Raw genomic sequence first — 16668 nt, 5'->3', positions numbered from 1 at the left:
CTCATTTATTAACTGTCAGCCTCTCAGTGTCTTTGTATTGAAAGTGTACGGACAGCATAATTAGGTCTTCTTTCTAAACCATTTTATAAGGCCTGATGTATAGTTGGAGTTTTATTCTATTTAACATTTAATAGAATTGTTCATGTGGTTCCATCTAGGTTTATAAGTTTGTCTTCTGTTTATCTCCTCAGTTTTTATTTTTCCCTTTTTCTGCCTTATTTTAGATTATTTAACTATTCTTAGAACCTTATTTTAATTTTTCCATTGGCTTTACACTGTAGCTCTTCACATTCTTTTAGCAGTGGATCAAGGTTTACAGTATACATTCTTAGCTTTCCATAGTCTAGAGTTCAAATTGTACACTCCATGTAAAATATAAAAACCCAACAACCATATAGATGCGTCTTCTTCACTCCTGCCTCACTTTATTCTATAATTGTCATGTGTGTTACATCTACACACTTGTAAACCCCAAAATCAGTATTATTTTTGCCTAAAACAGTGATATCTACTTTTAAAATTAAGAGGGAGAATCATCTTTTATTTTGTATCCAGGTGTTCACCATTTGTGGCACCCTTTGTGCCGTCCATAAATCCAGTCCCGCTTCACTTCAGCTTGAAGAACGTTCTTTAGTGCAGGCTTTCTGGCAACAAATAACTTGGTTTTCATTTCTTCATAAAGGTCTCTATTTTGCCTGCATTCTTTAAAGAATTTTCAACAGAAATGGAATTCTAGTTGTGCTTGTTTTACTTTCACCTGTTAAAGATGTTGTTCCGCAGTCTTCTACAAGAGGTTCTTCTCCATGGTTTCTGATGCAAAGTCTGCAATCATTCAGTCATTTTTATGTAGAGTGTGAATAATGTAAATAATTTCTCTGGCTCCTTTAAGATTCTCACCTTGTCTTTGGCTTTGAGCAGAATTGACTATAATGTCCCTATATAATTTTTTAAATACTTATCTTTTTGGGGATTCACAGGCTTCTTGAATCTATAAATTTATGTCCTTCACCTAATTGAATCTATAAATTTATGTCCTTCACCTAATTGGGGAATTCCTTGGGTACCATTTTTTCAAGTATTTTTTATGACTCATTTTCCCTGTCTTCTTTGACTCTAATTTTCTCCCCTTCTGAGACTCTCGTTAACGTTATGTTAGACCTTTTGATCCTTAATACTCTCTGTTCTACTTTTTAAAATCTTTTTTTCTCTCTTCTTTGGATTGGATATGTTCTCTTGGCGTGTCTTCAAATTCACTAACAATTAGCTCTGTCATATCCATGCTGATGTTAAAGCCCAGCTGATGCATTTCTAACAATTCCATATAATTCTTTTTAAAATTTCCTTGGGATTTCTTGTCTTTTATTCATTATAAGCCTATTTTCCTTTACCTAGTTGGGTATTGTTACAGTAGCTGTTTTTTAAAGTCCTTCTCTGATAATTCCAACATCTGGGTCATTTCTGGGTTTGCTAAATAAGTTTGAGTTGTATCCCAAATTTCGTGAATGTTATGCTTTGGCAACTCTGGATTATATTACATTCCTCTGATGGGTGTTAATGTTTTTGTTTTAGCTGATAATGAGTTTGGTTAAACTCAAATTGCAACCTTTGTCTGCCCTGCAGTGGCAGCAGCTCAAATTTCAGCCTTATCAGCAAGCCTATTTGAGTCTTCCTTACACACACAGCTCAGACATCAACCAAAGACCTATGAAAAGTTTACACACAGAACATGAAACTACCCTTCTCTGGCTCTCTCTTTTCTGCAGTTCTCCCCCTCACTTTGGCTGCTATGGCCACTGTGGGCTGTATCCTCAAATTTCTATCAGAACTGCAGGTTTGTGCAGGATCTGGATTTAAAAAAAAAACAAAAACTGCAGGTGACTCACTCACACCATAATGCATCCATTGCACAAAGCTTCTAATTTTCAACTCTCATCTAAAATCTGCCTTTGTTCACTCTTCAGAACCTTCAGAGATTTCATTTGTTGGTTTGGGGGTGGGGATTGTACTCTGTCTAGATTTTATAGCTATTACCTGCAGAAGAGTTAGTCTTAGGAATTTACCTTATTCCCCAACCTCAAATTTTATACCCAGCCAAACTACCAATTAAGTGTACAGATAAAGCCATTTTCAAATAGTCAATGTCTCAAAAAAATTATGTCCTAACTCCATTTGGGGAGAAGATACTGGAGGATGTCCTTTACAAAAAATGAGGTTTTTGAACCAAATAAACAAATACAGGGATTCAGGAGATCCAACACAGGAAAGAATCAGTCAAAGGAATCCTGAGGATTAGAGTAATGGGGACAGCTGCTAGAAAACACTTAATCCTGGTTGTTCAGTGCAGATCAAAAGTCTTCAGGAAATATTTCTTCAGGAAGACAAACTTAAAATGGATAATGTATTTGAAGACTCTGAAAAGAGATTTACATAATTAGGGAAGCATTTGGATTTGAATTACTGTTAAGTACATAGAAAAACCGACCAACAAACAAAATTATTTTGCTCTAGGGAGAACAAAATGTACAGGAAAAGACGAAGTAACCATAGTATACTATATAGTTTAAGCTAGGAATAGATTTTACATAGTCATGATGTAAATCCTGAATGGTAATCTAGTTAAAATTTTGATATAAATACATCTAGAGGATGGTGGTACTGGGAAAATAGTGGGGAGGGAGGATTTTTTAAAAAGAGCCAAATTAGTGGTTCTCAACTGATGGTGTCTTGACCTTCCATAGGACATTTGGCAGTATCTGGAAACATTCTTGATTTTCATGCTTGGGGGTGGGGATTATTGCTGGCAGCTGGCAGGTAGAATTCAGGGACACTGCTAAACATCCTACAGTGCACACCCACAACAAAGAATTAATTGGTCCAAAATCACCATAGTGCCACATTTCACAAACTCTGAGCCAAGTCATCCTTTTCCATCACAGTGTGTCAGCAGATAATATCAAAAATGTAAATATCAAGTAGCAAAAATAGGTGTTCAGAGATGGAGTGATTGATAGATATAAAATTAAATAGCTGAAGGCTCAGAGTGAGAAGTAAGGCTGGGTTGGTGGGGTTTCATCATGACAATCCTTGTGGAACTCTTTGTTTCTGTAAACTCTGTGTATGTGTATGTACAACTTTTGATATGTTAAATAACGATTTAAGTGGAAGAAGAGAATTATTTACAAAGGAAGGCAGGTATGCCCATTCTTCACAGAAATTCCCTGGACTGTGGCTGATGATAGGGTTGGGTTCTTGCCATCTACCTGGATGTGGCTGTGATTCACTCACTCTGTAAATGTCTCCATGTCTGTATGTAAGGGTGATGCATGGACAGGCACATTACTCTTTTTTTGGAGTTATCTGGATCCATGATTTCTCAACAGTTTCTCTCTACTCCAAGGCAGTTATCCCCAGGAGCTTCAGTACTTACCTGAGCCTTCTATAAATCTGGCAAGTGATCAAGCCATACCTTCCCCTGGTGGCAGCATTCCAGAATTGCAGGTCCAGGTTTTTTGAGGGGCACCGAAACCCCATGGAAGCTCAAGATGCCAACCTGAGCATATGAGGAAACAGCAAGAATTTCACCTATTCTGCAGTTTCTGTCACCACATGAGCAATTTCTGGCATCTGTTTTAATGACTGTAGCTGGTTCCAAAGTCTCATTGCAGGTTAAACTGATTTTAGGTTTGTTTAAAGGCTGGGAAATTCTAAAGATCCTAAAGCTCTTTTTTTCTCTCTGTCCCTGCTGAACTGGGTAGGGAAATGTAACCAAAGTATCCAGTCCTGCCTTGTTGCGTGCTGGTCTTGTCAATTAATTTCACGTTGAGTTGAGTTGCCAGCCATGTGCCTTTGCCCCACTCTTCCCATAGAAGTGTTGATGGGCGCTGGGGCACACTCCGTTGGCATCCTTGTGCCTTGCTGTCAAAGTGCTCACCTTCACACGGGGAGCAGGTGCACAAAAACCCAAAGCCACACGACGCACAGCTTTGTCCTTGGTATGTTTCTTACTTTTGGGGAAGGACTTCACCCAAAGCTTGTTTATTTTGCAGAATAGGATGAGAACTTAAGACCAGCATGGTCGATGGGAGGTTCGCGCAGCCTCTTTGGTTGGGGCTGGCTCTGAGGCAGCAAGGAGTAGGTGCTGCCACTTCATGTGGCTGCGCAGCTTCTGTCCGGAAAATGGAGTCACACTTCCTCTTCACCAGGAAAGGGGAAGGCAGCTGGGAGCATGGGCTCCACCCTTTGTGTGCCCAGCCTAGGGAGGACTCCAGGAACCCCTAGGACTCACTGCGCTATGACTCGCGCAAGGCAGAGACACTTCCTCTAAAGGTAGAAGACAGTGACATGGACCCATCCTGGAGGACACCCTCTTCCTGCAGACAGGTTCCCCCAGCTCCTGGACAGAGGAGGGAGGAGCAGGGAAGGGAGGGACAGGATCTGTATCCAGAGGCCTCACAGACAGCTGGGTCCAGTGGCAGAAACTTGGGGGTGGCGGCGCTGGCAGAGGCAGGAAAGACAATCTCTTCTCAGGGACCTACATTACATGCCCCAGTTAGCCCTGCTAAAGGGGACAGTTTCAACAGGACCTCTGTGGGGTGGGGAAGGGCAGAAGCTCTGTTACAAGCATGAGCACGGGAGGGCTGTGGCCTCCAGCCTGCACTGCCCACTCCCTCCCAGGGCTGCGGCAGTCATTTTCCAATGACAGTGCCTCTGAGTTCCCACTCACAACACCCCTTCCCCCAGGACCTTTAAGATGCCCCAGCCACCAACCTTGGCCCCAGGTTTGCTAACAGCAGCAGCATCTGGGGGCTGTGGCCTTTGCATGCCAGAGCTGCCTTTGCCATCTCTGCAGGTCTGGATGGACTGCGGCCCCAGGGTCTGCACCTCCAGTCCCTGCCTCCCAGCTTCCCTTTAAGACCAGTCATTCCTGGGTCACCTGCTGGCCAAGACACCTCCTCCCTCCCCATCTCAAGCCTGGTACAATATATGTAATTGCAGGGGATGGGAGACGGGAACAGTCCCTAAGATCCCACAGGAACAGCTGTGGCCAGGCTCCTGGGTAAGTAAGCACAGCTATGGTTTGTCACTTGAGTTCTTAGTCCATCTGGGCTGCCGCGACAGAATACACAGATCAGGTGGCTTAAACAGCACTTATTTCTCCCAGCTCGGGAGACCAGAAGTCCAAGATCATGGCACTGGCCGGCAAACTGGTTTGCAGAAAGCCGTCTTCTCTTCACAGGAAAGGGCAAAGGGTTGCTCCAGGGTCCCTTTTATAAGGGCACTAATCCCATTCACGAAGGCTCCGCCTCATGATGTAATCACTTCCCAGAGTCCCCGCCTCCCAACCCCATCACACTGGTGGTGAGGATTTCAACACATAGACTGGGGGGACATAGATATGCAGCCACTGCAAGTCCCCAGCTTCAAGTCGTGGCCAGCAGGGTGGGCTGAGTCAGAGCTGAAAGACAGGGCGAAGGGGCAGGGGAGCTGAGGAAAGCTGACCCGAAGGCTACACCAATGCTGAAGACTCAGAGCTACATGCCAGCTGGCCATGCTCTGAGCTCCTGCAAGGAAGAGTACAGAGCTCCATGCTGGGAGCCCCTCCTCAATGGGATAAATGGGACTTGGGGCCATTTTTGCTCTGAGGCCAATAGCCAGTGTCCCCACACTGGGCCCCTGGGGGAGGTCGTGGGACCAACAGCCAAGACTGTGGCCCAATCAGTGTCTGCTCACATTGGGCAGCGCTGGAGACCTGTGCCACTGCATGGGCAACAGCTGGTGCTGCAGGGGCAGGTGAGCCTCAGTGGGCAGCAGACAGAGATGCACTGTGGCTGAGGGCTGCAATAGAACAGTCCTCAGGGTGGTAACCAAGAAGGCCGGGCAAGGCACAGGCCTGGTGACCAAGCACTGCAGGTGGGCAGCTTCAACCAGACAGGGACTCTCCCACAGCTCTGGAGACAAGAAGTTTGAGATCAAGGTGGCAGTAGCATGGGTTCCCTCTAAGGCTGTGAGGGAAAATCTTCCAGGCCTCTCCCATAGGAGCTGACGGTTTCCTGGCAACCTTTAGCATGTCAAAGCATCACCCTGATCTCACCCCTCATGGCGCCTTCTCCCTGTGTGCATATCTCTATATCCAGACTCCCCCGACTCTCTTTCTTTTGAGACAGGGTCTCACTCTGTTGCCCAGACTGGAGTGCAGTAGCACAATCATGGCTCATTGCAGTCTTGACCTCCAGAGCTCAGGTGATCCTCCTGCCTCAGCCTCCCAAGTAGCTGGGACCACAGGCACACACCAGTACACCTGGCTAACTTGTATTTTTTGTAGAAATGGGGTCTCACTATGTTGCCCAGGCTGGTCTGAAACTCGTGCTTGAGCAACCCACCCACCTCAACCTCCCAGAGTGCTGGGATTACAAGTGTGAGCCGCCACACCTGGCCCAAATTTCCCCTTTTCATAAGAACACTAGTCACCTGGGTTAGGCTCACCCTAATGGCCCCTTTTTAATTTGACTGTATCTGCAAAGACCCTCTTTCCAAGTAAGGTCATATTTTGAGATACTAGGGATTAGGACTCCAGCATATAAATTTGGGCAGGACACAGTTCAGTCCAGAACAAGTGTCTGGGGACACAGAGATGATGCACCAGTAGGCAGGGTAGGGCAGGGGGCAGACTCTGCCCCGCCCCAGCACTTAGCCCTGATGGCGGCCTTAGGGGAAGCTGGAGGGATGGGATGTGGGGAGGGGTGCTGAGCATTCTGTTGGGAAAGGTCAGTGTGGGCGGAAGGTTGGGATGGGTTCTCTGTGCTCAGCTGAGGGGGACAGGGCAGGTGTGTGCCCAGCGGCATGTGGGCACCATCCACCCCCATGAGCCCTGGGGCCCTGTGGTGTTCCCAGTAGGCAGGCTCTCATTGCCTGAGGTCAGAGCCGGTCACAGGCTGTTAGTGCAGCCAGGTTCTCACCAAGGGGTCTTCCTGTCCTGGGCCTGTATGATACAGGTTCCTGTGGCACACTGTCACGGTCTGTGCCCTCTCGGCAGAATCTAAACCACACCCTGGAGGGGTGCAAAGCAAATGTGCGTTGCAGGAGTTACTACCGGTCTGAGTTCATTTGCAGAGCCTCTAAACACTCCAAAAAATCACAAGCCCCGCTCCTGCGGGTTCCTCCCAGCCCCAGCTGCTTTGGGGAAGTCGGCATTTTTAGTGTCTTGATGGTATTTAGGGTCTAATTACAAACGCGCGTCACTGGGACCACATGCTTGGTGCTGGAACTGGCTCTTCATTGATGGAAACGATGTGGTTTCTATATTAAGTGCGAGATTCGGGGCCACTTTCCTGGCTTTTGCAAGCCCAAGTTTGAGTTGGGGTCCCCCACAGGCCCCTCCAGACCTCATGTCCGTGTCTGTCCACTGGGCCTGCATCTAGGGTTCAGGGTAATGCGGAGTGGTGACAGACAGGGTGGCCGCCTGCCTCTGCCCCAGCGCCCACATGAAATTCCCCCATTCTGCCTCCTCCTCATGCTCAGAAAGGCTGTTGCAGGCCCCTCGCAGACATCCCTCTCCCTCTGCAGGGGAAAGATTCTGGGCACAAGGTCAATGTGTTTTGAGATCTGAGCTCTGACACAGGAGACTGGCCTGAGAAGCTTAGATTGATACAGGGCTCACCAGTCACCTGCGGCTCCCCTAGGAAATAGAAATCAGTTTCATGAATGTCACCCAGGCTGATTTTGAGACCAGCAATGTGCAGAGTTCAATCTGTCCCTTCCCAAAATTCTAAACGCAGATGGCATCAAAGGCAGTGATAGCAGTTTTCTGTTTCACTGGTGGCTGGCAAGAGCCACAAATCCAATGCCCCCTCAAGCTGAGAAGGTGACGACAGGGCCCAGGAGGCTGGGGCGGGCGGGCACAGCAGCACTCACAGCCCCAGCTAACAGCAGGGGAGGATGCCGCATGCAAGTGGGAGGCCCAACTCCCCAAGTGCGAGGGTTCTGATTTTTCAATGAAAACTGAAATTCTAGACTTTCTATGCAAAGGTCTTATACTCTTTAAATTGTGACAGCTAAGTTAAAACTGACTGAGGCACTGCGTGGGTGGGATTTGACCCTTGGTAATCGCTGGATGGGGACCAAAGGGAACATCCTAGGATGTGTGTGGATGGTTTGAGGCCCTGTTGGCACCACCTCCCTGCCCCCAAGTGCTTGCCAGGGCAGGAAGCCATGCTGTTTACTAAGGACACCCCGCTAGAGAGGCAGGCGTCCTGCCCACGGGCACCCAGCAAGCAGCAGGACCCCCACAGGCTCCGGACCCAATAATATGCTGATTCTGGAGGGGTGCAGGCCCACCAGGACCAGGGCTCACCGGATACCATCCCTCCATGAAGGGGGAGGGAGGGCCCTCCAAGTGGAGCTGGGACTGCAGGGAAGGTCGTCCAAAGCAACTTTGTTTGGAAGTGGCTCATGACCCCGAAAGACCTGGGCGAGACAGATTCCGGAGGTCAGAGGGGCATCAGATGCCCAACAACTGATTCCAAACCTAGCTCCACCCCTGCAAGCCCTGTATGCCTCTTTGTCATCAGCTTTCAGAGAAGGCCAAGTGATGTTTCCAGGGCCCATGGGAGCCTCATTTCCTCTGAGCTCTCCTGAGCAGGTCCTGCCATTTGCTGCAGTCTGCTAAGGGCAGCAGGTCTACGAGGGGTACAGGGGATGGAATCAGGAACTGGGGAGCCCTGATTAGGAGTTAGGTGGGAACAGCAGCTTCTGCAGACTCAGATATGAGACATCAAATCCGGGCAGCCAGCCTGGCCCTGTGCAGGAGCAGCTCTGGCTGGGGCAGCATGAGTGTGTGGAGGTGCCACCAGAACGTGCACCCAGGCTGTCGGCTACAGACAAGGAAGGTGCTGGGGCCACCAAGGTCCTTGGCCCCGCAGCCAAGCTTCCTGAGAATCCCCCATGAGTGGCTCATTCCCCGAGAGGCCCTTCTTTGGTCCTTTGTCTCCCCTGCCCAGAAAAGAGTAATGTCTGTCTCTGACACTTCTGAGGAAAAGGGCTCTCCAGCCCCTTGACCCTTCCAAGGCACAGGAACAAACTTCTTCTCCCAAAGTGGCCAAGGGCCAGCTCTGGCCAAGATCACAGAAGGACAGCATCCAGCCACCACAAATGAACCACAGGAGATTCTGGACGATGAGGATTCTAGGGAGTGAGCCCAAGGCTGTGATGGTTAGCAGGCTGCAGTCGGAGGCCACATCCCCAGCCCCTCCCTGCCTAAGTGGCCAGGCTGTTAAAGTCCCCATCAGCCCGACGAGCCCTCAGGAGGCCCCAACTTGAGCTTGGCTTCTCCAGTGACTGGCAGCCCATCCCTGTGCCAGTCTCGTAGTCTCCCCAAGCATCAGATCCAGAGAATGCCCCACAGCGGGTGGCAGGAGCAAGCAGGCAGTAATATGCACTTTCTTGGTTGGAGCCCCCTCAAGGCCTGGCACTGGGGGCCCGCCCAGAGCAGGAAAGCTGGTCCCAGCCCATCTCAAGGTGGGGCTGAGTCCTCCCCTCTCTCCCCACAGCCTTGCAAGGGATGACCCCTGGGGATCTAGTGGCCAGGCAGCTGGGGGCTCCCTACTGCCAGGTCTTCTCACCAAGGCCTCACACATTGGCCTCGTGGCTCCTGAGCCTGGGCAGCCTGCCTCCTCCATCTCAGTTTGAGACCCCAGTGTCTCGGTGCCCCCCACGTGTGTTTGGCACCTCATACAGCTGCTCGGGTCAGATGCCTCATCTCTGCATCGGGCCTCAGCACTCCCTGGCCCATAACCTCACCCTGGCATCAAGGCCCTGCTCTCAGGCCTTGGCCTTTTCAGAAAAGGCGCCCCCCCCCCCCCCCCCCCCCCCGCCTACCGCTTCCTTGCCCATTCCCACCCCATGACTCCGCCCACACTGCTCTTTCCTGGTGGGTCCAGGCCTCTGTTCAGTCTCCTTTTACTTGGTTCTGCCTTCTTAGGTGGTACTCAGCCACCTGAAGTTATGTGTTCACTTCTTTGTGTGTCGGCCAAAACTCCCTGACAAGGACGCAAACTTCCCACAGATGGAGGCAGAGACAGCTGAACTGCCTGTGCCTCATGGCTTTTAGTGGTACGGGGAACAGAAACACTGGAATGAGTGAATGAATGAGCGACAGCCACTACCCGGGTGTGCTGATGGGAGGGGAGAGAACCCGATAACGCGTGGCTGGTGTTCGGTTGCCTGTCTGTACCAGAGCAGCGAGGGTCCTGCAAGCTGAGATCTGCCCTCCGAGGACTCCCAGTGCTGTCTTCCTCGATCCGGCTCCTTTACTTCCTAAATCCATCTGCTTTCCTAATTACATTCTGAGAACCTCAGTGAAAGGAACAGCCCCCAGGAGTCACCTTGCAAAGACCACTGCCGCCGTAGGTGGGCCTCTCTCCCAAGGCCCCACTAGGATGGTCCTGCTCCCAAGACTGTATCTTCAGGGCAGTGCAGGGTGACCAGCTGTCCAGTGGACCCAGGACACTGGATACTCACTGCTGAAACCGGGCGGGTCTGAGTACATGGGAATGAGCCGGTCCCACAGCAGAGACTGCAGAGCAGCTGGCACGGGGACTACCCTGGCCCCACTGAGTCCTCCCTGGGCTCCTCACAGCCCTGCCTGGAGGAGCTCTGCAGCCGTCTCGTAGGTGACTGAAACTGGCACATCCTGGGCCTGTCAACAGTATGGGGAGCCAGGCAGTACCTGCTTCTGTCCAGCTCTTACAGGGCTGTTGGATTTGTGAAAATCCACCAAGCAGCAAGCAGCACACAGGCTTTAAGTTTTCTATTTGTGGGTATACCAGATGTTTAGTTTTTGAAGACTCCATAGCAGGAGGATATGTGTACAGCACAGTGTGGCTGGTGAGGGGCATGACGTCTTGGCTGTTGTTTACGATCAGGGTGCTTTTCTTTGTTCGAAGGTGGCGCGTGAAGCAGCTGTAAACTTCACCTTCCGGGGCTTCCGCCTCCCTGCTGCCACCTAGAGACAGCTGCCTCTGGGCTGCGCTCCCATTCAGGAGCTGCTGGGATGAAGGTGCCAGAGGCCCCCTGTGGAGCTCAGTTCCATGGGCAGGGGTGAGGCCGGGGCCTTTTCACAGCAACATTTGAAAACCACTAAGTGTTACTCCTGCAGTAGCCAGGGTGGGCAGTGTCGGCCCAGACGCCCACCCAGTTCCAGTCTCCATCACTCGGGTTTTCCTCTGGGAGTAGCGTGGGGCTGGGAGGCAGAGGCCAAGGCCATCTGCTGCTGAGCGTTGCTCAGGGAGGTGAGAAGAGCAGACAGCAGAGGGGCCTGGGGATGGCACCCTGAGTCTGTTCCTGCTTCCGTGTCAGGTGCATTTGCCATGGTGAGGACAAACAGGGCGGGAGGTAACCGGCTCCTAAAGGGACTAAGAGCTCCTCAACTGCAGGGCAGTGGCCATAGCATGGCAGCCTTGGGGGTCCCTAGCCTGCCACTCACCGTCCCAGGAGCACTGGGGCAGCTAGCTGTACAGACCAGCACAGGGACAGGGCCCCCACTCTGTGAGCGCCCTGCTGGGCCAGGCTTTTCTGCCTTCCCAGGCCTCTGGAGTGGGAGAGCAGGGAGGGAGGGAGTGGGAGGAAAGGGGCCGCGTCAGTGTGATGTGCGTTCCCAGAATACATGAGAAGCAATTAAGCGCCATGTTTCCTCCTCCTGTGAGGATGCAAAGCCTGGCACTGCAGCCCAGCCCTAGAACTCGCCTGTCAGGCTCTTCACATGCAGTCTCTCGGTGGCCCTGAAAATTGCCCCAGGCCTGTAAAGTAAGCACCTAAGGATGCTCAGGTTAAGTAGAAATCAGCCCTTCCTCTGCAGCAGCTGTGGAGGACTCAGCAGAGAGCTGCAGTGTCAGAGCAAGGCCTCCCCCAACCTCCTGAGCCACAGTTAAGTGACCTCCACAGTCACAGCAGCATTCATTCTGGTTTCCCCAAAAGCACCTTTGCTTCAAAAAAGATGACGGTCTCACTCCCTTCCTCACTCCCTTCGCTTCCCTGCATTTGCCCCCTTTTTAGGAGCCCACATGTCTCTGCCTTGGGTGGGTGCCAGCTATCTTCCTCTCCGCTGGCTCTCACTGACGCCATCCTCCCCGCCTTCCCACAGGTTAACAATGAGAATGTTGTCAAAGTCGGCCACAGGCAGGTGGTGAACATGATCCGGCAGGGAGGGAATCACCTGGTCCTTAAGGTGGTCACGGTGACCAGGAATCTGGACCCCGACGACACCGCCAGGAAGAAAGGTACATGCCCCACATTGCCCAGCTCCAGCCTGGGGCCCTACCAGGGGTGGGTGGGGGCGGGCAGGACAGCTGGGGGGCAGTGGGCCCTCTCTCCAGCTGATCCCACACTTCTGAGAGCCCAGGCACAGGGGTGAAGCTGGAATTTACCGCCAGAGCCCATGACAATGACTTGGGGCTCACACACTGCCGGACTCATCCACGTCCCACCAGGAGTGCCCTTTTAGTCACTAGCAGGCGTCCCTTCCGCAGGCTTCTGCTGGCTTCCCACTCAGTGTCCTGTCCCCTCCCTCCCCCTGCCCAGGCCCACCCATGAGGGCCTGCACTGCAGTTCAGGGATATGGCAAGATCCTCCTGAGCACCTGTCCTTTCCCATCATAAGCACACCTGCACAATCCCTGACCACCACAGCCAAACAGCCTGAGACCCACCTGCCAGCCACAGGACCACTGCTGGCCTTATTCCCATTATCTGGAAACATGGGCTGGGGTCTCACACCCATCTTTCCTCTGCCCTCCAGCTCCCCCACCTCCAAAGCGGGCACCGACCACAGCCCTCACCCTGCGCTCCAAGTCCATGACCTCGGAGCTGGAGGAGCTCGGTAAGTCGCACACCCGGCCCAGCCCCGTACAGTCACCATGCCGGTCCCTGAGCTGCCCTTTGCAAAGCACCAGGCTGTGCATGACCCCACGCTTGCTCGCTACCCCCTTCCTGCCCCTGTACCCAGACGTGTGTCAGGAAATGCCCCTGCATGCCCCGCAGCCCCATGCGTGCACCTCCCTCGGAGCCTCGCGGGGCGTTGTTGCTAGTCCTGCCTTTCCTCTTTTCTGTTTATCTAACATTGTTTTGTTTTGAATTTTTGGGCCTCTCACTAGTGGATAAAGGTAAGCAGCCCCACTGGGTCCCCAAAGCAGCTCCCCCTGCTGTCTAGGGCACCCCCACTGACATCCACCTCAGCCCAGACCTTGGAGGCCTGTGTGAGCTGCTCCCCACGTGGCTCAGACCAGAAGGCTCCATCCTCCGGGGATCTGTGTGTAGATAGCGTGGGCTTGGCAGAGCAGTCTGGTCTGCACAGCAGGCTTAGGGAACGCCCGGCACCTTTGTGTAAGGTCTGCAAGCAACAGAGAGGCTCTGGCCCTCTGACTCCATCTTGTAGACAGGGGAAGGGCGACTAGCAGCCACGTGGGCCATGCTGGCCATGCAGGATCCTGTTTGTTCCGGGGAGTCACCATGGAGCCAGGGACACCTTTGGAAAGAGGGTGGCTCTGAAACACACAGAGATGGTGTGTAGGTGGAAACGCTTGCTCCACTGGAGCACAAATTGGAGCTGGTGAAGGCAGCTTACATGGGCGCAGAAATGAGCCCCCGCCCAAGGCCCACGGTCCAGTCCAGCTGGCCCGGGGGGGTTGAGAGCCAAGCCCCGGCTGGTGCTCTCACTCACAGGCCCCGTCCTCCCTGCACTCTGGCACAGGCAGCTTTCTCGAGAGGGGTCTAGCAAGTGCTGCCATAGCAGTGAAGCAGTAGTCATCCTTCCTCGGCCCAGGGCGCTGAGGCCGGCCAGGCCGCCTCTCACGAGGTTCTGGGGCTAGAGTCTGAGGATGGGCATGAGTCCTCAGTCCAAAACAGCAGCCCTGCAGTGGCGCTGCCCCACCCACCCAGAACCAGTAGTGCCCCACGTGCCCCAGCCTCACAGGCCCTCTCCACAGAGGGACAAGCCTAGCAGCTCTCATCTTTGCAAGGGGTGCTCCTGAGAGCTCAGCTCAGTCAAGAAACAACAGAATGAGGCAGGAAAGGCCACAGGTGCACTCTAAAGGCTGGCCCCGCCACCTCTGCTCATGTCTGCTCTGAGAACTCCTCCCCACTTTGGCAGGGTGCTGGTGGGACAAGGGGTGCTGAGGAAGAAGGAAAGCCCCTTTCCACTGCCAGGCAGTAGGTTAACGAGCAGGGCAGACAGGACAGAGTTGTGCGGGCAGCCAAGGTTTGGGGAAAGCCACTCCATGGATAGCACAGCCTGCGTTTGCAGCGTTCCAGACAGCCCCTGCCTGCCACCCCAGCCTGCTCCTGAGGCGCCCTGAGCTGACAAGGCCCGAGTGTAGGCTGCGGGCGGGCGCTGCATCCTGGTGGCTCATGGCGGTCCCCTTTCTGTTTGCAAGCCTCGGTCCGGAAGAAGAAGGGTAAGGGAGGCCCAGTGTCTGTCTCAGCCCCCTGCCCATCACCTCCCTGTGGAACAGAAACCTCCTTTGTGATGCCGTGAAGTCTCAAATGTGTCGCAAAGCCTTGTGTTGTCTTCTCCTGCCGGGTCCTGCCCGAGGAGCCCTGCCCTGGAGCACATTCATCTGTCTGTTCTTTCTGCTTGGCTTCTCCTGTCTGTGATTCCCCAGCGTGTCCTGTGTTTCTTCCCTGACCTGTGTTCACATCGTCATGACCGTGAAGCTGGCCGGACCCCTGTTTGGTCTCAGCTGGGTGGCCTCCAAGCTCTGTGAGGCCTCCCAGGGGCCTGAGTCACATGGGGCTGCCTGGATGGGGGGTTGCAGACGAGCAGAGCCTCTGGCTGCATTCCTGACCCTCAGGACCCCTTTGTGGTGGGCAGGAACTGCCTCCCTTTAAGGCCCGGAAATCACCCATTCCCCAAGAGGCTGCCCTGTGCCCTGTGGGGCACTAGAAGGGAGCAGTGTGAGCCCTTTGGCTACACCTCCCCACCCAGGGCTGGTGTGGAGTGGGAGACTGGCAGTCACTGTGGCTGTGGGCAGCCGGACCGCAGGCCCCAGATAGACTCAGGTTCCCCCTTTCACAGCAGCAATCACATCGGCGCGGGGGGGGGGGGGGGGGTATTGCTCACCTGCTGCTGGACACAGCTCCCCCAACAATTAAAAGCAGCACTCCCAGCTTTTAATTAATCCCTTGGAGTTGGGAGGAGCCTAGCACCTGGCCAGAGGCACTGGCCCTAAGGCACATCTTAACTGTGTCCCAATCACGTTAGATGAGAATGGGTGAAGTGGGCACAGAACCACCACTGCCCCGACCTGTGTCATCCCAGCGGCCTCTCTGCAGCAGCCCCAGGCTTGCACCAGCATCCTACAGCTGCCCAGAAAACTCCCAGCGGGCTTTCTAGGCCCCATTGCTGCGCTGAGGATGTGGTGGACGCCCGGGGTATGGAATACCCTTCTTTCTATGTCGTGCAATTACATTTCTGTGTGAACACCCCTTCAATCCAAGGCCAAACCCCAGCTCACGGAAATGGCCCTCTATTCATCACCTACCTGAGGAAGATGCCCCACCATGGCTGCCAGGGACCCAGTTGCCAGAACAGCGTGGGACGACAGAAGTCCCTTGTCAGGGAGAACAGTTCGGGACTCAGGTGGCTAAGCCACCGTGGGCGCCTGTGGCCTGCTGGGACCTGGCCCCATCCACACTGCCCTCCTCCCCCAGCGTGGCATCAGAAGATAAGAGTGACAGCCTGCAGGGCCAGGCAGAGTCCCTGCAGAGCACGGGCAGGAGCCCCAGAGAGAAGATCCACCTCCCATCTGAGCAAGAGAAACTGGCTACAAATTTGAGCTTCCAGAGCCTCAACCCTAGATATAACAGGGGGCAAGGGTGTGGGCAGGAAGACCCCAAAGGGACCAGCAGCCGTGGCCCAGCCTGGTCACACTGGGGGATCCAGCTGGGGACTGAAGACACCAAGCGTTGCTGACAGCCCCTGCCTCCAGGGCCATGAGGGCATCCCATGGCGCATATGCGAAGTGCGGGGCACATAGTGGATGCACGGCAAATGCTCTAGGCCCCTCGTGCTGCCTCCACCTGTCTCTGGGAGGACTGGCCTCGCCTCGGAAAAAGCACTCGTCACACTCCAGAAAGGCTGTGTGGAACAAAAGTCAGGCCTTTACAGTTGTATTGGGTTGAAAAGTGACCCCCAAAGTTCTGTGAATGGGACCTTATTTGGAAATAGGATCCTTGTAGATCTAATCAAGATGAGGTCATGCTGGACTCGGGTGGGCCCTAAATCCAGTGGTGTGTCCTTGTAAAGAAGGAAGGAACAAGCAAGGAACAAGCCAAGAAACACCATGGATTTCATCCTCCCCAGACCCCTGAAGGAGCCTGACCTTGGACTTCCAGCCTCCAGAACTGTGCAGGGATACGTTTCCATTGTTTTAAGCCCCCCGTGCGTCGTCATTTATCGTAACATCCCTGGCAAAGCACCTCAAATCCCAGGTCTGTCCCCGCTAGCTTTACCCTGCTTAGTGATCCCAGGTTTTCAGTTCTCCATCTGTAAAATCCTTGTTTAGTCTTTAAGTGTTCTCTGAGCACCTGCCCTAGTCCCCAGACCCTGTGCTGGGCTCAGGAAGAAGCCGGCTGTCAGGCAGGATTTGCGGTGGGGCCTCTGCCCCCGGGCACATGAAGG

General features: G+C 53.1%; 1 protein-coding gene across 2 annotated transcripts in view; it reads left to right on the top strand.

Annotated features, from left to right (window-relative positions):
* Positions 1 to 16668, top strand: part of SHANK2 (SH3 and multiple ankyrin repeat domains 2) — a 691655-nt gene that overhangs the window by 644286 nt on the left and 30701 nt on the right. For both annotated transcript variants that reach the window (XM_055356048.2, XM_055356047.2), the window contains exons 19-20: positions 12137 to 12272; positions 12790 to 12870. In XM_055356048.2, coding sequence (XP_055212023.1) covers positions 12137 to 12272; positions 12790 to 12870 — 217 coding nt within the window. The remainder of the gene's footprint in view (positions 1 to 12136; positions 12273 to 12789; positions 12871 to 16668) is intronic.

The sequence above is a fragment of the Gorilla gorilla genome, chromosome 9 (assembly GCF_029281585.2).
Source record: "Gorilla gorilla gorilla isolate KB3781 chromosome 9, NHGRI_mGorGor1-v2.1_pri, whole genome shotgun sequence".
NCBI lineage: Eukaryota > Metazoa > Chordata > Mammalia > Primates > Hominidae > Gorilla > Gorilla gorilla.
This window is presented reverse-complemented; position numbering and strand designations above follow the sequence as displayed.